The 24,899-nt window shown below is 42.6% G+C and overlaps 1 protein-coding gene across 1 annotated transcript; it reads left to right on the forward strand.

Moving 5' to 3' along the window:
• The first annotated feature begins 684 nt into the window (after window positions 1-684).
• On the forward strand, window positions 685-17,152 carry C5H5orf15 (chromosome 5 C5orf15 homolog). The gene is made up of 3 exons (XM_075274909.1): window positions 685-879; window positions 11,883-12,565; window positions 16,668-17,152. The coding sequence occupies exons 1-3, from the start codon at window positions 768-770 to the stop codon at window positions 16,797-16,799; spliced, it is 927 nt and encodes a 308-aa protein (XP_075131010.1). The 5' UTR covers window positions 685-767; the 3' UTR covers window positions 16,800-17,152.
• Window positions 17,153-24,899: the final 7,747 nt, after the last annotated feature.

Genomic DNA, 24,899 nt, shown 5'->3' on the forward strand with positions numbered 1-24,899 from the left:
AACAGTGGGCCGGAGGCAGAGCAGGTCGCACAGACATCGGGAGGTGTAGGTAAAGTGAAGTGCGCTCCATGGCCTGGCCCGAGCTCCCCAGGAGCTTCATTATAAATGCACGCCTGCCGGCGTTGTCGGTGGGGCCAGACAGAAGTGCTCGGCGGGCCGCATGTGGCCTGCGGGCCGCAGTTTGAGGACCCCTGAACTAACCCCATTCACATGTGTTGAATCTTAGGCTGCTTGACGCCTTTTTCCATCAGGCATGTCAATGTAGCTTGGAAAAGCCGTAGGGAATCACCAAAGATAAGGACACACAGGGCTGAAATGCTTTACAATCTATGGAGGCAAGAAAACCGCAGCAAAGCAGCTTTTCTGCAGACATAATCATTAACCATTGTGTGTGTGTTTTTACCTGCAATGTGAGGAGGAGAATGAAATTCCATTCAATTTTTTTTTATATATACTTTCACATCCAGGCTACAAGGCAGTCTGCTGAAGGTCTGTAGTGTGGCCACATCTCGCTACCTATGTACTACAGTACTACACAAGTCCCTGTGTTACTCCCTCCCTGGGTACCACGGCGTCCCCTGGGAGGGGCGGCAGAACTCGCAGCGATCTCTGATTGGTGCATAGTGGTAAAGGGGTGTGGCCGATATTATAAATACCACCGTCTATCCATTGAACACACACACACTCCCTCACAGACCGCCTGCTTAGTGGTTGTATGTGACGTCATACATCCTGGTCTCTGCCAACACGTCCCTTCCTAGTTCATCATGGCCGCCTGTAAGACGCCTCGGACACTCGGGAACTCCTGGCTACTGCTTGTTCTAGTACTCGTATTCAGCGCCGGCACAGCTACAGCGGAGACCGCAGAGATAGGAGACAGTAAGTGTGGCTATTGTTAGTCCGTGCCGGAGACTGTTACTGGGGAGGGGCAGACAATGAGCGGACTACATTTCCCATGACCCTCTAGGAGGATGCGTTTAGGATTTCTCTGAAGTTCGGGATATGCTTGTTCCTTTTGGATTGTCCGGTGTCTTGGTGACGCGAGGACGTGACATGGTCTAGACTAGGAGGCCATGGTCATTGTCGGTCATGGCTCTTGTGATGTTGTGGATTGGTTTAATCACTGGGTGAAGATCTTTGGGATAATCCCTTTAATTGTAGCATAATGTGTCCTGTTATTGTCAAACACTGATCCTTGTGTCCTGTTATTGTCAAACAGTTCCTAGTTTAGGTTCTTATCTATCATCAGTTATTAAAGGGGACCTCTGCTTGTTTCATGGGACTATGGTTAGGGCTATGTGGTGACCTTGGCTGTGGCTCTCGTTGTGAGACCCAAACTTGACCCACTTTAGTGGCCAAAAAAAAAAAAAAGCTGAACTGCAATTCAATTCCCTGACATTCATGAGGATGATTTGGGATGAGCAGCCAAACCTAAATAAAATGCCTGGTTATTCTGCGCTGCTAAAGTGCTAGTCTGTTGGCTTCAGTCTTGGTTTAGCCACATGACTACTACAGCCAGTCCCTGGCCTCAGCGGTATATGGCTTCAATTGGCTGTGTCACAGAAGAGTGGTAGAGGTAATGTAATGTTTCTCTAGGTTTATCACAATTGCAGGCCAGTGTTTTCCGAACTTGGAAAAGTCCACAAATGTCCAAGAATTGACGTCTGGTGGTCCCTGATAGTTTATAACCGTATATTGCATTTGTGATGTGCTGATCTGGTATTTAGCTAGAACATTGGTGGAGTTCTGAATGCCCTATGGCTGCATTGCTAAAGGGAGTCACCAGAAACCTGCATATCAACTCAGGCCCACATATAGATGACCCGAATAAGTGTCTTTCCCATTCTGAATTAGAAAACACTGATTCAGGTGACCCTTACTTTCTATCTATTTGCAGGGTTGGGTTGATATTTTGGGTTCACTGCCTTTAAAGTCCTGGACGATGCTCCTAACTATCCTTGGCACAGCCCACAGTGCATTCGTACATGGAGGATTAGTGGGTTTTGTATTACTTGGCTTCAGGTAATAGGCATAATGACCTGACTTTTTTTTTTTTTCAGTTCTTGGTCTGTAATTGACTAACAATGAAGCCCCCTTATCTGTTCACCATTTGTTTGGAGATGACCTGTCCACTGCTTTGAGTAACCAGAAATACTGCCTGTTAGACCAGTCTACTTTACATATTAGATTATTCCCTATAGTCTGTGTCCTTTTTGTTAATGTATTTGTCCTGTAAACAAATCTTGACTCCTTTAACCACTTCCGAACCGCCCATAGACTATAAACGTCCAGGAAGTGGTTGCCTAGTTCTGACAGGACGTACTGGTACGTCCAATCAGAAAACAGCAGCTGCGCTGTAACTTCAGCCGGAGCTCCCAGAGAGATGGCAGGGAAGGTTTATTACCTTCCCTGCCTTCTTGATCAATGAGCGCTGTATACATGGCTATGGGCGCCGCCATGATGGGGCCACCCTCTGACCCGGCGGTCTCATGATCTGCTGGGCTCAGTGTCTTACAAGAGCTGCTGGGTCCTACAGGACCCAGATCAGCTCTGTATACTGCGTATACAGCGTGCAGGAGGCTGTATTCCTCCTGCAACTGAGGCTAAATGTACCAGCCTAAAGTGCAGGGGAAATCAGCCTCCCTAACCAAAAAAAAGTGATCAGATGTCCCCAAAGGTCTCTTTTATGACCTTATGGGGACACAATCTGAAAAAAAAAATAAATATATATATATATATATATATATAATAGTTTAAAAAAATTTAAATAATTTAATAAAAATAAAATAATACGCTAATAAAACACCATTATTAAAGGTTATAGCTCCACCCCTGACCACACCATACAAAATAAAAATTACCGTAACGGAGAGGAAAAACTATTTTATAAAGTTTTTCAGTAGCACTTTCTGTTATTAAATAAAAAATAATTATTAAATAAATTATTAAATAAAAAAATAAATAAAGTGAAAATCAGACACAATTTCCCTCCTATTATGTTTATTTTCCCAGATATAAAAAAAAAATGAAAACACATTTGAAAATAAAAACAACATAAAAATAAAGCCCTATGTGTCCCTGAAAAAAGACGCAAAAATTAGTTGAATGAGACATACGAGAAAAATGTCTGGTCCTGGACCACAAATTGGCCCGGTACTGAAGTGGTTAAAGAGAACCTTTCATCACTTGAGGCACATGCGGTTTAATACACTGCTAGAAAGCTGACAGTGCGCTGAATCCAGCGCACTATTGGCTTTCCCGTTCTGTGCCCCTAGTGAAGAGCTATCTGTGCCGATACCGTAGCTCTTTACTGTCAGAAGGGCGTTTGACAGTCAGTCAGGAAGGCCCTTCCTCACAGCAGCGTTTATAGCATTGTACTGTGAGAGCGGTGAGGAACGCCCCCTCCCCTCCTGATAGTACTCGTCCATAGATGAGCACTGGGCAGTAAAGAACGCCCCCTCACAGTACAGCGCTATAGACGTTACTGTGTGAAAGGGCGTTCCTGACTGACTGTCAGAAACACCCTTCTGACGGTGAAGAGGTACGATACTGACACTGATAACTCTTTACCGGGGGCACAGAACAGGAAAGCCGACTGCGCTGAATTCAGTGCGCTTTCTAGCGGTGTAATAAATGGCATGTGCCCCAGGAGGTGAAATGTCTTCTTTAATTTACATAATACTGATGATCAAACAATAGACATCTTCCTTGGAGGTGAAATACATGTAATCTGGGTAAGGGGTTGTGCACGGAACTAAAGTTTGTGTATTCCCTGCTATGGATAAACCTACTTAATAATATATATGCGGGTCCCTTATTTCTCTCATTGTTAGGGTACAGAATACAGCAGGGGGCCAGAATTCTCTTTCTTATGCCTCTCCTGCTAACACGCCAATTTTTGGTCATGTGACTGACCCTGCTCTACTTTATGTACCAGCAAGAGGAGAAGAGCGGAGTTTGACACAGCAGAAAAGCCTAAGCACAGAAACTTTGGGCATCCCACTGCACTCTGCAAATTAAGAATGGGGGTGGCCAGGCATATAGAAGTATATATTATGTAAGTTTATCCAGTATATTGAATGCACTGATCGCCTTTTTATCTTCCTGCATTTAAAGGGGTTTTCTGGCCCCAAATGGATTGTATTTGCTCCAAGTCTATCCGGCTGGACCCCGCAGAGATCAGCTGTCTAGCAGACTTTATGGGTCAGAAGCTGCTGCAGGGGACAGAAAGTATATGCGAGGTCGCTCCTACTCAAGTTGCAGCCTCATACACTATACAGCTGTGGTTTGGGGGAATTGCAGGGCACAATGGGATATTAGAGGAATGAAGAGCTGATGAGTAGGGGTCTGACTGCTGAGAATGATGGGATGAATGTAGGTTTGCCTGTGCTGGACAAGATGCATGCACATCCCTATTTACTTTGAGCACCAGATATAACGGAGCACTGACTATTTCTGGTGCTCCGGCACGGGCACATCTATATTCAGTCTGGCTGAATTTGGAAAACCTCCCCTGTTCTCAGGAATGGTGGGGGTCTGTGGTTAGCATAACATTTTTAATAATTCCCTCATAAAGATAGAGGGTAATGTCCCATGAAATTAACACCATTTGCCTAAGGCAAAAATAAACTAATTTTGCCCAACTGTGTAAACACCTGCTATGCATAGGTTAAATATAACTTTTATTTATTCCCTAAAACAGTATTAAAATCTCAGGGCATCATTGTCCCCTCCACCCTTCCCTGCACCATCCCCACCCGACATGTTTGGCCACTGTTATGGTGTTCTTAGTGGTATGGACCTTTTAGCCCCATGCCCCTGAAGACCCTAACCAATCAGGTATTCATCCAACATGACCCCTTTAACTGTTGACTGACAGTAGCAGTCCATAAGATTGTATGAATCTCTCTGCATTCACTTGGACTACAGCTGTAGCTGAATGGGAAAATGAATCAGTAGCCCTACATAAAGTAGCAGTGTAGTCCTAGCCTTAGTCATGCTGGCTAACGCCATGTTCAGTTGGCAAACAAAAAATATTCCACTGCAATTAAAGTTTGCAAAAATGGCAACTTATGTTTGTGAAAAGAGTTTTCATGCTGTGCTTTTCCACATTTAACGTATGTCCTGGTTGAGCTGCGAGAACATGTCACAATGACGCCTGTGATGGATTCCTTCCTAATAGAGGCCTAAGTGTGATGAAAATATTGGTAATAGTATTGGGCAGAGCTACAGTCCTAAACTGGATAGCAAAAGTGGATTTGATATCTCTGACCAATTTCCCTTTCTGACCTCCAGGGTGCAACAACGTAATAGTATGTCACTATAGTTGTGTTAGATTCTTGTTGACCCGCAGCTTTTCTGAAGAGGCCTGCGTGCCTCAATACTTGTGTTATCTTTCTACATTGTTGACCCCTTCCCTTATTATTGAAAAACCCTTAAAGGGGCTGTGTCGGCAAAATTATGCTGATAGAGCCCCACATATGCGTGAATAGCCTTTAAAAAGGCTATTCAGGCACAGCTAAAGTTACATTAAACTACCGCCCGTTTTAAAATAATACCCTAAAACAGAATGTTCAGCTTACCGAATGTGCAACGGGGGAGGCGGGCATTCAGGGTCCGACGTAATCTTCAGCCACGCCTCCTCTTCCAGCGATGCCCCGTCTACCCAGCGAATTGATATTGATTAAAAAATGGCGCGGGTGCATGTGCAGTAGGATACTGCTTCTGCTCCATTAAAGGCTATTCACGCATATGTGGGGCTCTAACAGCATGATTTTTCTTATAGAGCCCCTTTAATAAAACTTGATTATACATAAAATGTGTACAGATGAAGTTTCTCTGTTATACAGTTGTATCTTCGCTTACTCAAACCTGGAAGTGTTAATGTGTTGCTTATAAAAAGTGATCCTTGTACATGGGAGTGTCTGCTTGTGTATTTCATACCTCGGAGCAGTGTTATGCCATAAATAGTTGTGGCTGGCCAATTATGTAAAGAATCAGTGAAGACTGGTATGACCATGGTGGGTAATATGCATATGTTTGCTTAGTCTGGATTGTGCCCAGGTTTTTCAGTCTTTGTGGTGTCCTATGTGATAGATGTTGCATTACAGGCTGGACTAGAAAAGTGAAACTTGATGGGGGACATTCTTCCATCTATTGTATTCTTCTGTATGATTTAATTCAGACTTTCTGCTGGTAGCAACAAGTCACATTCCCTTAGATACGTCATCTGGTAAATCCCAAGCGTACATATTCTTGCGCCACAATACAGAAGCATTTCTTTAATGTGCCTCAAAATAATCCAGCACTTACGTTAATTCCACAACGCTCCCACCCCCCGCCCAAAAAAAACAAAACAAAAAACATTCCATGCTCACCTGTCCCCAGTGTGTTCCGGTTCTGGTGCCTTCTTCCAGAATAAAAAGCCCCACCCAGTCATCAGCCTCGGTGAAGGACTTCAGGCACCTCAGGGTTTTTTTTTTTTGTGGTAGTGTCTCCGCTTAGTCTGCCCGTTTTGGCACACAGCCACTTAACTAATATTACTTTTTAATTTTTTTTGTGCGAAATGCAGCACCAGTAGTAAATCTGTACCAATATATATTAAAGGGATTCTACCATTAATTTTTTTTTTTTTTCTGGTTAACACGATGAAATAGCTTTAAAGGCTATTCTTCTCCTATCTTTAGATGTCTTCTGCGTCCCGCCGTTCGATTAAAATCCCGTTTTCCGCCGGAATGCAAATGATTTCTCTTGCAGCACTGGGGCGGGCCCCAGCGCTCAAACTGCACTGGGGTATCCCCAATGCTGCAAGAGAATTCTCCAGCACCGCTTCCATCTTCTTCAGGAACGGGTCTTCTTCCAGCAGTGGCTTCAATCATTTAGGCCTCGGGCAGCCGACTGCGTATGCCCGCCGGCCACAAGAAAATGGCTGCTTACAGAAGATGGAGGCGGCACTGGAGAGTTATCTGGCAGCATTGGGGACGCCCCCAGTGCTGTTTGAGCGCTGGGACCCGCCCCCAGGGTTGAGAGAACTCATTTGCATACCAGCAGAAAACGAGATTTTAACCGAACAGCGGGGGGCTGAAGACATCTAAAGGTAGGAGAATAGCCTTTCTTAAGGCTATTCCGTTGTGTCAACCAGAAAAAAGATTTTTAATGGTAGAATCCCTTTAGAGGGAATTTCCCATCTTCCTTTCTTCCACAAGCTGGTGGGTGGGATTTTACGGTTTGATGAACAGGACACTATAAAGTGCCTCAGTATATATAGACATTGCCTTTACCATTATTATCATTACTAAATATGGTTGTTTCCACCGCATGGGGACCTGAAGGGTGGAAACCTGTCTGCATGAAAAAAAAAAAAGTGGTTACTCTGGTTTCCACCGATTGATTTTATTTTTCTCCTCCCCCCCACCTTCCTCAATCATTTAAGCACACTCACGTGCAAATTCGCCCAAAATGCTAGTGAGCCTAGTGTCAGTCTGTTGTGTTTCTACAACAGAACCCTAACCTTATCCAACCTGCCATGGGTTATTTTGAATCTTAAAGGGGCTCTATCACTGGGAAAAGTCATTTTTAACTAATCACATCCTTGCATAGCCTTTAGAAAGTCTATTCCACACTTACCTTTTGTATGTAGATTGCCTCAGTGGTTTCTGAATAAGTCCGTTTTTATTCATATGCTAATTAGTCTGGTGCACGATACATCGTGCACTTCTCTCCTGTTGTTTTCTATGGGAGACTGCTGCTGCTGCTGACTCCGCTTCCTGTTTGCCTCACACACATAGGAGATAATAGGAGAGAGGAGGCTGCTGGGAACTTCCTGTACTGGCTGAAAGCTCATTAGCATATGAATAAAAACGGACTTATTCAGAGACCACTGAGGCAATCTACATACTAAAGGTAGGTGTGGAATAGACTTTCTAAAGCCTATGCAAGGATGTGATTAGATAAAAATGACTTTTCCCAGTGATAGAGCCCCTTTAAATCTCTTTAACTGGAATTTCCCTTTAAATCCGATGAATGCAAATGTATTTTTCATTAAGGATTTTTTAGTAGTGGCGAGAGCTGCTCAGACGTCTCTGTATCTTCTCAGCCACTGTAAATGGTGGTGTCACTCGCAGTGTGCTGTACATCAGCCATATATGTCCACCCTCTTATTACTTTTTTATTAATTTCCTGTATATGAACACAAGTCCTATACTACCACAGTCATATGTATGGCTAAGAGCAGAATTCTCAGGTAATAGTTGTGTGTTACATACAAAGACCTAGTGTAGCAGATGGTACAGATCAACATCTGGAACTTTTTAAGAGGTGCCCCAGCATGAATGGGAACATCTGGATGTACTTAACCAATAGCTTGTAAAATGAATGCTGTTTAATAACTGTATTAGTCAACTTTGCTTCAGACTTCAGCTACAGTTTACCCTGGGACGGTACTGACTACGTAGATGAGGTGCCGTCATCCCATTTTTCAGTTGATCCTCAGTGGAAGTCACCACGACTCCTAATTTCCCTGCCTAATGCAAATGTGATATCATGTGCTGTCTAATATAGTCTGCTTTAGTATACATGCGCTGCTCTTGTGGCACAGGTTCCCAAGATGTTGGGATGGGACACATGAGGGTAAATAATCTGCTTGCAGCACTTGAGCTTTATACCAGACTATAATGATAGATATCGATTTGTTTTCTTCTCTACTGAGTACAGTGTACTTGGATTTATTGCAGAATTTCCTTTGGGTGTGCATAGTAGTTTATTGTTCCTGTTTCTCTTGCTTTAACGGCCAACTGCTCAAATAACTTTTTTTTTTTTTCCATTCATATGTAACAAACCGTTGCTACAGAACAGGTCTGTATAGGTTGGAACAAGTGTTGTCCTGTGACCCTTACTGGGTCATCTATCATGAATGGTTTAATTCAAATTCATTCCTTTTTTTGACTCAGTCTGTTGAATGAATGAGTGCCTGTATGTCATGTGTTGGCTCCCTGTGTGTTGATGCTTCATAGGGTTATATATTGTTAGCTTTCAGTACCGAAGCCAAAGGTATGGTTTATAGGAAATGTCACCAGAAATTGACTTTTTTTTTTAAACAGTCTTTACATTAAACATTTTTAAATGCAACCTAAAAATTGTTTTGCATGAAAAGTATTTTATGTGTTAAAATGTGACAAGCTATTATTGGATTGGGTAGGGGTTGGAATCACAAGAATTTTAGCATTTTATAATGCTAAAATTATAATAAACAACTAATATTTAAAACCTCACCAAGAATTCTTAGGCTAAGGCCCCACGGGCTGTATCCGCAGCACTAAAGCGCTGCGGGAAGAACCGCTGCGTGAACGCATTGCCGTTCTTTCCACAGCGCTTTTAAGAGAAACTCTGAAGTTTTCCTCTGCGGACTTTCTCTTAACATTATATCTACGGGAAAGCCATCGGCGTAAATATAATTGACATGCTGCAATTTGCAAAGCCGCAATGGCTTTGCAAATCGCAGCGTGTCCTTGCTGTGATCTTTTCCGCAAAGTGGGGATGGGATTCGCATGAATGCCTCAATTTTTCCCACAGCATCTCCACTGCGGGCAAATCATGACGTTTCTGGTTCGTGGGGCCCCGGCCTTTAAGGGTTTCTCCCATCTCCCTGTTTCAGCCACCTTCACACAGAAACATGCTGAACATTATGAAATATCACAATATGGACTTTGCCTTTACAATGAGAGATTATCATAGTCAATAACTAGAAATCTAATATAAATGCAGAATAATATGCACTGTAAATGCATATTACATTAAACAGGTTTGTATACAAGACTTACCATGTTTCTACAGAGAATGGACTCTGTTATCTCTTTGTGTGGTTACATAGAGAGATAACAGACAAGACTTTATCAGCAAATTGCAAGTAGCTGAACTGTAGATAAGTGAGAGCATTCAGCCCCTCCCCCGCCCCAGGGAGCAGTTAGTGATGTCACTTGTTCTATCTTATCAAACCGTTGCAGCTTCATGGAAACAATGTGTAAACAAAACTCTTCAGTTTACATAAGCTAGCAGTGCAGTGTAGATAGGATCCTTGACGCTGGGTTCACACCAGCACCTGAACTCAGTTATCAGGTTTCCATCTTCTGCATGCAGAAGACAGAAACCCGTCAGTTGTCCAGCTGTGAGCGTTTTATGCGCTCCGCGGCGAAAGTTTTTTTTTTTTTTTAAACTGGACACAGAGTACTGTATGTCCGACTCTGTCCGGTTAAAATAAAAAAAAAAAAAAAAAATTGTTTCCCCGCGGAGAGCATAAAACGCTCACTGGCACTCATGGCCGGACACTTTTCAAACCCATTCAAATGAATGGGTTTGAAAAATGCCGGCAGGAAATGGAAACCTGCAGCACAGACTCCCGGGCGCAGATGTGAACTAGCCCTTAGATGGGAGTACCCCTTCAATTCATAAATGTGATTTTAAAAGATAAGTCAATTTCTGGTAACACATTTATTTTAAAGAATTGTTTGTGTTTTTAAGAATGTCCTATTTCTATCTGCAGTAGCATAGCTAAAGTCTTGATCCCCGGTGCAAACTTTTGTCTGGGCCCCTAATCCCCTTTCTACCATGAATTTGTGATGGTTTCAGGTCCTGCACAGGTATCGCAGATACTTGAAAGGGGTACAGCATTAGTACTCTGTGCTTTTGTGAGTGCCATGATTCCTTTACTATTTACATTGCACAGGATCTGCATACAATGTTATATCCTTTAATGGTGCATAGCTGCTATAAAGCAGGTGGCGTGTGATGTGAATAGTGTAGGGGCCCCACACAGTATAATATGCTCCACAGTGGTCCCCCCACACAGTTTAATATACTTCCAAGTACATGCACTACTGACAAGCTATGGCGCTATCTATTTTCTCCTCTCTGCACGGAGCAGGTTTACAAAACTCTCACATAGATCTCAATAGAGTCGGCTCCAATGTGTTGTTGCCTGTGGCCATAAGACTGATATCACTAAATTGATATTAATAGAAGAGAAGTCCAGGCAGAATGGCAGCCCTCAAAATCCTTTACAGAAAATAGAAACTGAAAGTGACATTTCACTATCTGGTTTTAATAAATGGAGTTTCATCTTTCACAATTGCCGAGTGTAAATTGGTCCTAACAATTGCTGCTTTTTTTTTTTGTGTGTGTACTTGAATGGCACTTGCTCTAGGAGGATCATACTCAATATTTCTACATCCTTCACTTCTGTATTTTCATTGTGAGCAGAAAAGCAGATCAGGCGTGGTTAGCTTGCCATGTAACAGACCCGAAGCAGAACGACAAAAGTCACGCAAATGTAATCAGTGCCTACTGTATAAATCTAATGGGGCGTAAAGATAGTCAGATATGTAAGCATTTAGTCGTTCCTTTCACTTTTTATCCTGTATTATATGTTCAGGGACTAAACGATTTACGTGATTTCTTGTACACTCACATTCTGGTTAGTTATTTCAGCTCAGTGTTAATTGGTTCTGTCTATCCTTGGGATAGGTCATCAATAAATGGTCGATAGGGATTTGTAGTCCCAGGACCCCTGTGGATCAGCTTTTTGTAGAGATTCTAGGATTTGTGTAAGCACTGTGGTCTCTTGACAGCCAAGCACAGTGCAGTATTGTGTAGCTCCTGTGCTTGTTATCACAACTCGGCCCATTCAGTTGAATGGGACTAAGCCGTAAACAGGTCATGTGACTAATGAACATGTCTTCACAGGTGGCACTGGCACATGCATGATGCGCCAGCTCCATCCATGGGTATCAGATCCCCTTTGATCTTCAATTGATGAATTGTCTATAGACATGTCTACTTTATGACAAAACAAATGGCACCAATTGAGTTTTCTTTCCCTTCTGTTAAAGGTGAATCAACAAAACCGACTTTGGCCGTACCCGCCAATGACAGCATAGCTAATCGCAATATTACACGTTTGACAACTATACCTGCAAGTGAGAATGAAGGCAATGTAACCACCTTGGTCAATGATGCTGCTGCTACTACGACTTCTGCTGCTGCCACTAAAAAGATTACACCAGCACCCACACAAAGTGCAATCCAAGTGACAGTCAATACTACACAAAAAGCGCAAGACAAGAAAGTGGGCTCTGTTACCCCCGCCCTCATCACCAAGCTTCTAAAACTTAAAACTTCTACTGAGCCTGAACCAACAGAAGACAGTACTGTCGAGAAAAGCCTGGTGTTTGAGGATAAAGACACAATAATTACTACTCTGTCAGCTACCAAAGGCTCAGTGGAGGATGAGGGTGATGATGATGATGTTGATGATGGTGATGATGATTATTTGTCAGAAAATACGGACGATGACTTCACAGATAAAAATAAGAACATCTTGGTAAAACAAGACCTATTGACACCAGACAACAAAGAGTCCTTCGACCCAGATTATGAAGAAAATTCAAATGACTATGAGATCAAACCCAACAGTGATTCAGACGCCGATGAAGACAGCCACTTCTTCATGCACTTGGTTATCCTTGCGTCATTAATCGCTATATTATACATTGCCTACCATAACAAACGAAAGGTATGTATTTTTTCTTATAACTTCCTAAATCAATCCCCACTTTTAATCCATTAGTATTTTTCATATATCTTAGAACTGTTTTTGTATTTTTTCTGTAAATTTTGCACAAGTGGCATATGGTTTGAGTACATGGCCATCAACAAAAGTAACAGGTTGGCTAGAGCAAAAGCCCTACTTTTGTGGGTCTGTGCTCTGGATCATAAAGAGGGAGATGTTGCTAGTGGGGTCTGTATTATGTCAATTTCTCCTAGTATACCATGTGTATAAACTCAGTATGGAACATGTGCTCTAGATTATGCGCCTTGGTATTGAAAGTGGATAATAAACAGCATTTAGAGTGTGTTCACACTTATCCCCTCAGCTTCTTATTGGAGCCTCCAACTATGAGAACTTTCCCTAGGTTCACACCTGCGTTCAGGTTTCTATTCATCTGGTCCGCTTGAAGACTTGATGAACAAAACCCTAATCCACTTAGGGTTAGTTCACACGTTGGGAGTCCCACACGGGTTTCGACACAGAGAGAGCCGCGGCGAGCCGTGACACTCTCTGGTCAAAACCCACCTGCCGCGACCATCGCGGTCGCGGCTTTCCCCTCCTTAGCCGGCTCAAATGAATGAGCCGAGATAGGTGGGTGCTGCCGCTAGGCGGAAGCCGCGGTCCAGCGCGCTGCGGTTACCGCCTGAAGAAATGACATGTCGCTTCTTTTCTCCGCTAGCAGCAGCCCGCCGCTAGCGGAAAAAAGAAGCCCACGGTCTGCATAGACCACCATTGTAAAGGGTCGGATTTTGAAGTGAAATTCGCGGTCAAAATCCGCCCCTTTGTTCACGTGTGAATGAGCCCTTAGGGTTAGTTCACACGTGAGTATAAGGGGAGGTTTTTGACAGCGGATTTCGCGTCCAAAACCTCCCCTTATAATGGTGGTCTATGGAGACCGCCGGGCTTCTTTTCTCCGCTAGCTGCAGCACCCTCCATGTTGGCTCATTCATTTGAGCCGACAGCGGAGGTGAAAGCCGCGACCGCAATTTGACGAGAGAGACGCGGCTCGCCGCGTCTCTCTCTGTGTCAAAACCCGCGCGGGCAGTTCACGTGTGAACTAGCCCTTAAAGCGGTTACCTGTGTAAACTGAGTTTCTGCCTGGTTTCCCTCCCAATAAGAGGGAAAAATGCAGAGAGAAAAGTTCTGCTTGTAGGATTTTTCTCTCCCTTTTAAAGCAAATTCTGAGATGGAAACCCCAAACCTAGCCTTAGCCGTAGAATAACAGTAGCAATGTGGATGAGACTTACAAGGGCTCTCCAGTGATTAATTTCTATTCGTATTGACTGAAAGACCAGCCTTTCAATAGTAAGTTATCTACTCAGTCTTTCCATATCCTTCTTTCACCTTCAATAAGTCACATACCCGGTGTATACTATGGGGAATTACCATGCTTTCTCAGATTCATCAAACTTCTGCCCCATCTTTTCTGTAAAAAACACCTCACTGCTCCTTCTCCACTCCACACAATCTGCTCCCTATAATAGCCCCCTCTCTTATACTGCTCTCTTATACTGCTCTCTTATACTGTCTGTCAAGTCCGTATGCCCCATTTTTCCCCAGGGCTGTTTCCTACAGCAGTTTCTGCATATTTACAATGACTTCCAAAGGCTAAGGCTGGGTTCACACCAGCTCTTGAATTCTGTTCTGGGTTTCAGTCCCCAAACTGGTTTATAAAAATATAAAAAAATTCTCATAAGGGAGAATGAGAGTAACCTTTGAGATTTGCATGAAAGGTTACGCAGATATATTTACTTCCTGAATAATTGTTGAATTATTCCAGAACTAACAAAAAGCAGAAGTGACATCAGTTGTATAAATGGTCTTAGATAATGATTAGAGATGAGCGAACACTGTTCGGATCAGCCGTTCCGAACAGCACGCTCCCATAGAATGGAAGCACCTGGCACGTACACTTTGCCGGCGGCCGGTCGCCGTGCCAGGTGCTTCCATTCATTTCTATGGGAGCGTGCTGTTCGGAACGGCTGATCCGAACAGTGTTCGCTCATCTCTAATAATGATTGCTGTATGGACTTAAGATAAAAGGGCATATAAAGGTTTTTATGGGTGAACACTAAATGTATACTTTTTAATTTGCCTTTTATTTATCAAAAAACCCACAACCTTTGGTTATATTATCCAAAGGTTACCAAAATGCTATATATACATAGCTGATAAACGGGGTCCATCTGTATGCTTTATCAAAACTATCTAATTCAAGATCTCACCGTCTTGCCCATAGCAACCAGTTTGACGTTCATCTTGTAAACGCGTAGAGAAATGTGCTGTGACTGAGCATTCTGAGCAATGAGGACTGTTCGGTTTTCTGACTCTTAATAGAGACCAGTGATATTGAGCAATGTTTTATGGATCTACCCATAATTTATATTTTTGGCACATTATGGAGGAAATTTCTCAACTGTTAAGTAGAAATGTGGAGAAATCTGCTCCGCTTTTCTTTGTATCAGTGCCTTTGATGGCATAAATCGCTCTTCAGATTTTGGGAAGAATATGCAAATCTGTCTTCCATGATGTAAATAGGAATACAGTGCCTCAGTCATGCAGCCCAATAGAGGGCGCTCCCTTTAACATCATACTCGACTTTCCCAGAGGCCTTTGCTGCAAATGATGTGGGATTTTACCAAGCCAATCTTCTCAGCCGAGGACAGCTGTTTCGATCTGATTGGATCTCTTCAGCCTGGCACAGAGAAGACTGACTTGGCAGAGGTGAGGGGCTTCTAGACAGGGTGAAGGTGATATCGTCACTCCTTAGGGAGAGACCACCATTTAGGTGTATGGAGTCTTATTAAGCCCTAGATGCTCCACTGTGAAGAGGATCATGGGATCTTCCATGATGTAAATAGGAAGACAGTGCCTCAGTCGTGAAGCCCTGTCTAGAAGCCTCTCACCTCTGCCAAGTCAGTCTTATCTGCGCCGGGCTGAAGAGATCCAATCAAATCGAAACAGCTGTCCTCGGCTGAGAAGATTGGCTTGGTAAAATCCCACATCGTTTGCAGCAAAGGCCTTTGGGAAGGTCGGCGTGATGTTAAAGGGAGCGCCCTCTATTGGGCTCCATGACTGAGGCACTGTCTTCCTATTTACATCATGGAAGACAGATTTGCATATTCTTCCCAAAATCTGAAGAGGGATTTATGCCATCAAAGGCACTGATACAAAGACAAAGCGGAGCAGATTTCTCCACATTTCTACTTAACAGTTGAGAAATGTCCTCCATAATGTGCCAAAAATATAAATTATGGTTACATCCATAAAACATTGCTCAATACCACTGGTCTCTATTAAGAGTCAGAAAACCTTAAGTCCATACAGCAGTCATTATCTAAGACCATTTATACAACTGATGTCACTTCTGCTTTTTGTTAGTTCCGGAATAATTCCACAATTATTTAGGAAGTAAATATATCTAACTTTTCATGAAAATCTCAAAGGTTACTCTCATTCTCATGATCCTCTTCACAGTGGAGCGTCTATGGCTTAATAAGACTCCCCACACCTAAATGGTGGTCTCTCCCTAAGGAGTGACGATATCCCCTTAACCCTCTTCAGATTTTGGCATATTTAGTACTGCTATGAGTCAGTTATGACTTAAGTGTAAGGCTCCATTCACATGGGGCAAGAGAGGGCGGATTTTGGTGCTAAATCCACGTCATAATCTGCCCCCTTACAATAGTGGTCTAGGTAGACCGCTAGCTTGATTTTTTTTTTCCGTGAGCGGCATATTGCTCCTCACGGAAAAAAGAAGCGAGCTGCCTTTTCTTCAGGCGGATTCCGCGGCTGGTTCAGCCATGGCGTCCACCTCACGGCAGCACGCTCCGGACTGGGCCCATTCATTTGGGCCTACTCCAGAGCGGGAAGCCGCCACTGTCTGAAGCCGCGACATTCGTGGCAGGCGCATTTTGGCCCTACTCTGATGTGGCTTCCTGCGTCAGAATCAGGACCAAAATCCGCCATTCCACGCCCCGTGTGAATGGAGCCTAAACACCCCTGCCTTTATGTATTGTGTAGAAGATAATGTAAAGATTGTAATATGTCTTTTCTATTCCCCTAGATATATCTTTTTATTCAGAGGAGAAGATGGCGAGATGGCCTATGCTCTAAGAATACTGGTTACCGTCGTCTGGATCAGAACGTGAACGAAGCAATGCCTTCCCTAAGAAACTCAAAAAATTATGTATTTTAATGGACTTTAAGCATTCTCATGCCTTCTTGGGCCTATTTTTAGGCCTCGTTGCCATAAATCTTTTACTTGATTGCATAGTTCAGATTGAAGTTGTTTTTTTTAAATAACAGTTTATCTGTCGATGAAGTTAAACTAGAGACGTTTATTGGGGTGACAATCATTTATTTTTCATTACTACAAGTGTGATTTAAAATACAAGAAAAAAAACCCTTTCTATATATTTTTAAATCCGTGTTTTTGTCGTGCTTTTGTTTACTTAACTTTTGATTTACCATTGGGAAGATTTGCACAAAGTCTGGCACTTGAATGGAATTGATCCTGTTCTGTATAAAAATCTAGATAAGAGATTAAACCACACATTTACCTCTTTAAAAAAAAAAAAAACATAGTCACTCTTTGCTTATGTAGATCTCAATGTGTCTCACAATGTGACTTGGAGTATTGCCAGAGGTTGGAATATTGTTCCTTTATTGGCTTCAGAAGAAATTTCTAGCAGGAGCTACAGGTAAGGCTATGTCTGCATCAGTTGCTTAGTTTAGGAGTTTATCACAAAATCTTTTAAAAATTTCATATGGAAAAGTTCTGCATGGCAGACCTTAATCTGGCAAAATGGTGGTCATGGTACAGAAGCCCAAGGTGTACTTTGGGGCTCCAATGGTATATCCATTCTGCTTCTGTAATGAAGTCAAGCAGTGGCAGACACTATAGTTCTAAAGAGATCCAAGGATCTTAAGGGCCTTTTTTTCACAAGTCGCTTCCATGGAAAACTGTGTGTGTGGGCTGTAGTACCCACGCTGAACTCCACCATGTGCATAGGAGTCACATCCTAGTCAGTTATGATGCAGTGAGCTCCCGAATGGCCGTATAATTAATTCTACTGTAATGAACTGATAGCGCTGTTTGGGAGGTCACAATATAAATAAGTGTCGCATTGCACCTGTCAAAGTTCATTTCACTTTCCACTTTTTTTTTTTGTGGATAATTTGGGAGGGTCTGACAAAGGAGTAGTGTTGATCTGGCACTCAGGACACTTGAGGGTAAGTTCACACGGAGTTTTTTGGTCAGGGTTTTGAGGCCGTATCCGCCTCAAAACCCTCACCATAAAGACAGCTCCCATTGAAATCAACGGAGCCGGAAGAAACTCCCGGAAAAAAAGAAGCGAGGTGCTCATTCTTCAGGCTGAGTCGCCTCGCAATTTGGCCTGAAGACACACCCTCCTCCGGACTAGGCCAATTCATTGGGCCTAATCCAGAGCGAAGTACGTGACTAGGTGCCGATGCAGTGCACTGGTTTTAAGTCATGGCTAGCTGGCTTTTGGATCGGAACCTGAGGCGGCCTCCGCCTCAGGTTCCGATCCAAAAAACCCCATGTGAACTTACCCTGACTCTGAAAATAAAACCAACTGCATGATTTAGGTAATCTCTACTTAGATCTGCAGGACTTAAAGCGTAACAAAACTTTTGGACAACTTTTGATTTTTCTGGCAATATTTGTGACCTTTATCAAAAATTTGTTAAACTACAAAATTTATTAATCTTGCATTTTTCACGCTTTCCCTTGGTTCTGTATTGAGCTGTTTCTGCCAATCACTAAATGTTACTGTGTTCTGGAGTATGGTTAGTGTGAGTATGTGTGTGTTTTGTTTTTTTTCTTCCAGGTTATATTATACTGGTAGAATTCACAGCTTTGTGCACAAAGTCTATGGAACAGCCAAATCCATGGCCCGGAGGCCCGTGAAAAATACTGCAGTGTGCAAGCATGTATGTATGTGGGTATGTATGCGTGTCTCATGTGTATGTATGTGTGTGTGTGTGTGTATGCATGTGTATGAATGAATGTGTGTGGTCTGTGTATATCTGTGTGTTTGTCATCATTGTGTTTGTGTGCAGCGCAAGTGTCCATGCGTGTGGTAGTTATGTGTGAGTACGCATGTGCTTTGTTCATTCGTGTGCGTAGTGTGCATCCATTTGTGTGTGGTGTTTGTGTTGTGTGTGTATGTGTGTGTTTAGAGTGGTCTGGTGTTTGTGTGGTGTTGTGCTTGTGGGTTGGTGTATGTGTGCTGTCTGTGTGATGTTTATATGGTGGTGTGTGTGGTGGTCCAGCCCTTTCAGCAGCAACTCTTCAGCGCCGTTGCTATAATCCGTCCCTGTTAGTCACAACTTTCTCCCCTCAGTACTTTCCCTTTCACCTTCATATTTCTCCATTATATGTATAGGGCCTAATTTCAGGGGTCCCAATATCATGACAGGGGGGGATGCTAGTGAGATGTAATGTGCGCAGTATTCTGCTCCTGTGGGTGGAGAGGGGGTGTACCAAATTTCACCAAAATTGGTCGAGATTTGTGGATTTGTATAGAGTGGACTACTACAGATTTTGAGTTTTTTTAGATAGATATATAGATTTTTGTTATATACAGCTGCTTATAAATATCCCAACTGTTTTCAATCAGTGATATCTCTAGAAATAATGCAACTTTAGTGCCATCTCCTCTTTCATATGACACCAAAAAAAACAAGTTTGTATGTTTTATAATGTCTGAGATATAAGTATTTAACATGACTCTCCCCTATCCTTATTTTCATTACATGTTCACAACCCCGTACACAGTAACATTCAGTAAAAGGCAAGAACAGCTCTCAGTACAGAAGCAAGGCTGAAGGATTTAACTACAAGGATCCAAAACTTAACAAAACAGAATACAGAATTTTTAACAAATCAAAAGTTGTGAAAGTTCACTTGCGCTTTAACAATCCTTCTCTGACATCCATTGTAACAGTATGTCAGATGTCAGGCTTTAAATATGGTGGCTGCTCAGGAGATTAGCGGTCCCCATAGCCGTATAATGCAATGTATAGTGCTAATGTCCTGCTGGGCAGACACTGACTGCAGGCCTCAGTCAAAGCTTGCCATTTTATTGGGATTTTCCAGTCCCCAGAACAAATCTGGGGCTGTCCTGTTGCTATGACAGGTGCGAGCCTATTGAAGGCTCCCAGGCTTGTCTGGCATACATTTTTATTGCAGGCTGCTTTATACAGTGTCATATGAATGGTGATATCTTGCAATGCATTAGCATTGTAATAGTGATCAGACTTAAAAATTAAAATTATTTTACTGTGAATGCTGCAGCAGGGAAAAAAAATAGTTTGATTAAAGCAATACATTCCCCCAAGTTGTACAGCTAAAGTAAAAGTTGCCCAATATATCCCTGTACACAGAAATACAAAAAAAATTGCGGATGTCAGAAAATGAAACTTTTTTCAAACTTTTTTTTTTTGTTAAAATGTAAATAAAACTAAACTGAAATACAGGTGACATGTAATTTTGACCGTAGAGTGAACACCGTAAAAATGTCTGTAAGAAAGCCACATTATTGCACTCTCCAATTCCACCCCATTCTGAATTTTTCTTCCAGCTTCATAGAATAATTAGTACTACTATAAAGAGCAGTTTATCCCACAAAACATTAAGTCCTCATATGGCTTTATTGAAAAATAATTGTGAATTGAAAAATAAAGTGTTATGGGGTTTGGAGGGCAGGGGGTGTCAAATGCAAATGAAAAAATTCCTCTGGTGATAAAGGGGTTAAACTGCAGACCTAATTAGAGATTAACTATAACTGCAAACAGTGCTTTCTGCCTTGCTTATAGCACCATCACTGGGTATAGACTGGCTAATACTGTAATGGAGTGCCATTGACTAAGGGTCGGTTCACACTAGCTTATGTGTTCTGTCCGGAAGGAGTCTGCATGAGGCCCCCCCGGACGGAATACAAGTGCAACTGCAAGCGCTGTGCAGTTAAAGCGCACGGACCCCATAGACTATAATGGCGTCCATGTGCTTTTTTAAGGATTCAGTAATGACTGGGTCTGTTCCAGAGGATTGGCGATTAGCAAATGTGGTGCCAATTTTCAAAAAGGGGTGTAAATGTGAACCTGGAAACTATAGGCCAGTAAGTTTAACTTCTGTGGTGGGAAAGATATTTGAGGGCTTTCTAAGAGATGCTATCCTGGAGTATCTCAAAGCAAATAATCTTAACACCAAATCAGCATGGGTTTATGAGGAATCGGTCCTGTCAGACTAATCTGATCAGCTTCTATGAGGAGGTCAATTCAAGGCTGGATATGGGTAATGCAGTGGACGTGGTGTATCTGGACATGGGTAATGCAGTGGACGTGGTGTATCTGGACATGGGTGATGCAGTAGACGTGGTGTATCTGGATATGGGTAATGCAGTGGACGTGGTGTATCTGGATATGGGTTGTGCAGTGGATGTGGTGTACCTGGACTTTTCAAAGGCTTTTGATACTGTTCCACATAAACGGTTGGTATGCAAAATGAGATTGTTGGGACTGGGGGAAAACATATGCATTTGGGTTAGCAACTGGCTCACTGATAGGAAACAGAGGGTACTTGTTAATGGTAAATATTCAGATTGGGTCACAGTCACCAGTGGGGTGCCGCAAGGGTCAGTATTGGGTCCTCTCTTGTTTAATATCTTTATTAATGACCTGGTAGGGGGTTTACAAAGCAGGGTGTCCATATTTGCAGATGATACTAGGGTAGGGTAATTAATAATGAGGAGGATAGTAGAATATTACAAGGGGATCTAAGGAAGCTGGAAGCATGGGCGGAGACTTGGCAAATTAAGTTTAATGTTGACAAATGTAAAGTAATGCACTTTGGGCGACGTAATAAAATGTATGACTATGTACTAAATAGTAAATTACTGGGTAAGACTGCCAATGAAAAAGACTTAGGGATTTTGGTGGACAGCAAGCTTACCTTTAATGACCAGTGTCAGGCAGCTGCTGCCAAGGCAAATAAAATTATGGGATGCATCAAAAGAGGTCTAGATTCTCATGACAAGGACATAGTTATGCCTCTATACAAATCACTGTTACGGCCACACTTAGAATATTGTGCACAATTTTGGGCCCCGATATACAAGAAAGACATAAGTGAATTTGAAAAAGTGCAAAGACGGGCAACCAAAATGGTTAGGGGAATGGGTGGACTGGAGGACAACGATAGATTAACAAACTTGGGGTTATTCAGTTTAGAGAAAAGACGTCTATGGGGAGATCTAATAACAATGTACAAATACATGAAGGGACAATACAAAGAACTTTCTAAGGATCTTTTTACTCCTAGGCCAGTGACAGTGACAAGAGGACATCCTCTACGTGTGGAGGAGAGAAGGTTTCACCAGAAACATAGAAGGGGATTCTTCATAGTAAGAACAGCGAGGCTCTGGAACTCTCTGCCCCAGGAAGTGGTGATGGCGGATTCACTGAACAAGTTCAAAGTGGGCCTGGATGCCTTTCCAGAAGAGAACAATATTACAGGTTATGGTCTCTAGATTTTAAGGACACGTTGATCCAGGGTTTTTATAATGACTGCCAGATTTGGAGTCGGGAAGGAATTTTTTCCCCTGAAATAGGGCAATTGGCATGAGCCTCATGGGGTTTTTGCCTTCCCCTGGATCAACATTGTAGGGTTATAGGTTGGACTTGATGGACTCATGTCTTTATTAGAGATGAGCGAGTACTGTTCGGATCAGCCGATCCGAACAGCACGCTCCATAGAAATGAATGGATGCACCTGGTACTTCCGCTTTGACGGCGGCCAGCCGCTTAACCACCCGCGTGCCGGCTACGTCCATTCATTTCTATGCGAGCGTGCTGTTCAGATCGGCTGATACTCGCTCACCTCTAGTCTTTATCCAACCTCACCTACTATGTAACTATATGTAACTATGCTTGCCGCGCACTGCCCGCACGAATCATTCGTGCAGTAACATTTTGTGACTTACAGGTGACGTCTGACTAATCGCTCACATTTCACATCTCTTCCCTTTGGACTGCCATGGCCACTTCTAGCTGTGACTTGTCTTTGTAAACCTGCAGCACCGATTTCTTTGGCTCCTCACTTTTAAAATAATGTCTGTGTGTACCCTGTTTAAGTAGTTCCTCTTATTAATATCGCCCCAGCTTTGAACAGTCCAGATAATTTGGCATGCAAGATGAGAATGTTGTGACTGTGGCAAAAAATTGGATTCACAGCCAGCGCAGTCTGTATTGGGTCCTTTCTTTTTGTTATATGTTTATTAATGACCTGGTATATGAATTACAGAGAAGCGCTTTTCATATTTGCAGATTATACTAAATTCTGTAAAGGGATCAAAAATGAGGATACCGTATTTTGTGGACTACCCTGTTTCCCCGAAAATAAGACGGTGTCTTATATTAATTTTTGCTCCCAAAGATGCGCCATGTCTTATTTTCAGGGGGTGTCTTATTTTTTTCAAAGAATAATTCACATATATTGCTAAATATAAAAATTAACATTTATTAAATACTGTACAGTATAAAAATATTTTTATAGATTTGTAGAGCAGGCGATTTTGAACACAGGGAAACCTAACATGTACGGTATGTGTTCCACAGTATTTACATACTTTTATATGTGTTCTAGGAAAATGGGTTGATTTGAATTTTTAATATATATATATATATATATATATATATATTTAATATTTTAGTGGTGGTGTGACCTGTACCCACAGGAGCCTCTAGGATAGGGTCCCAACCCCGTACGTATAGTAAAAAGGAAGATCCCAGTAAGGCTTAAGCCATATATATATATATATACTAGAGGGAGGACCCGGCTTCGCACGGGTATATTACATTTTATGTTTGTGTACTGTCCCCATAAGAATTGTCCAATTTTGCACTGGTGTATTTTGTATGTGGTTCGTGTGTATGTCCATAAGCGTCATGTGATTATGTGTATCTCATTTTGGATGTCAGTGAAAAACCTGTGATCAGTTGTTATGGATACATGGAGTAAAGCTGTATCTAATCCTTCCCCGTGTAGTACTGTGTTTAGATGCAAGTGTCTAATTCTTGTTGGTGTGGTACTTTGTGCAGATGCACATATCTAATCCTCCCCATGTGATATTGTGTGAAGAGGCGCGTATCTAATCCTCCAGTAAGTGAAACTGTGTGCAGACGCGCGTATCTAATGACTCTGGCGTGTGGTACTGTGTGCAGATGCGCGTATCTAATCCTCCCCCATGTGGAACTGTGTGCTGAGACGCATATCTAATTCTCTGGCATGTGGTACTGTATGCAGAGGCCTGTATCTAATCCTCCCCTGTGTGGTATTGTGTGAAGAGGCGCGTATCTAATCCTCCCCCGTGTGATACTGTGTGCTGAGACGCGTATCTAATTCTCTGGCTTGTGGAACCGTGTGCAGACGCGTGTATCAAATCCTTCAGTGCGTGGAACTGTGTGCAGAAGTGCGTATTTAATTCTCTGGTTTGTGGGACTGTGTGCAGACCCGTGTATCTAATCCTCTGGTGTGTGTATCTCAGTTTGGATATCAGTGTTGTATTGTGCATGTGGAGTGACCGTGTGTATTGCATTTGGAATATGAGTGAAAGTCTTGCAGGTTTGTATTGGCTAAGGGGGGGGGGCACTGTGTTTGAAATGCTGTATCTCAGCAACGGTACGTCCGAGCGAGTTGGAGTCTCGTCTTAAACCTTCCCGGATATCTGAAGTATCTCTGTACCAAATTTGGTGAAGATCGGTCCAGTCGTTTGGTTCGCATTAGAGCACAGACAGACAGACAGAAATTCATTTTTATAATATAGGGAGATATATATATATATATATATATATATATATATATATATATATATTTATTTATTTATTTTTCTTTTTTGCATTTATTTAACCCCCTGTAATACATTACAGACAGGCAACCTGCCTTCAAAAGAAATGACGATTTTTTGCAATGCAATTGCAAAGGTCTGATCACTAATGCAATGCAATGCATTAGTGATCAGACCTTTGCAATTGCATTGCATTGCAAAAAAATCGTCATTTCTTTTGCAGGCTGCATAGAGCAGCCTGCAAAAGAAAAGCACTGCAGACAGGCCGGAGAGCCTTTACAAGGCTCCCAGCTGTCATGCCAACGTGACGTCGGCCCTGGAGCATGCTCCAGGTGCCGGCGATCACCGGCGCCAGAAGAGTTAATGCCCACGGTCGGTGTGGGCACCGACCGGAGTCATTAGCGCTGGATGTCTGCTGACACCAG

This window comes from Leptodactylus fuscus, chromosome 5, assembly GCF_031893055.1.
Source record: "Leptodactylus fuscus isolate aLepFus1 chromosome 5, aLepFus1.hap2, whole genome shotgun sequence".
Lineage (NCBI taxonomy): Eukaryota > Metazoa > Chordata > Amphibia > Anura > Leptodactylidae > Leptodactylus > Leptodactylus fuscus.

Excerpts from the sequence above, each read along its gene's own strand:
- C5H5orf15 (XM_075274909.1), top strand. The coding sequence starts at position 768 with ATGGCCGCCTGTAAGACGCCTCGGACACTCGGGAACTCCTGGCTACTG. Across the intron at positions 880-11,882 it reads GACCGCAGAGATAGGAGACA|GTGAATCAACAAAACCGACT; the intron begins GTAAGTGTGGCT and ends CTTCTGTTAAAG. Across the intron at positions 12,566-16,667 it reads CCTACCATAACAAACGAAAG|ATATATCTTTTTATTCAGAG; the intron begins GTATGTATTTTT and ends CTATTCCCCTAG.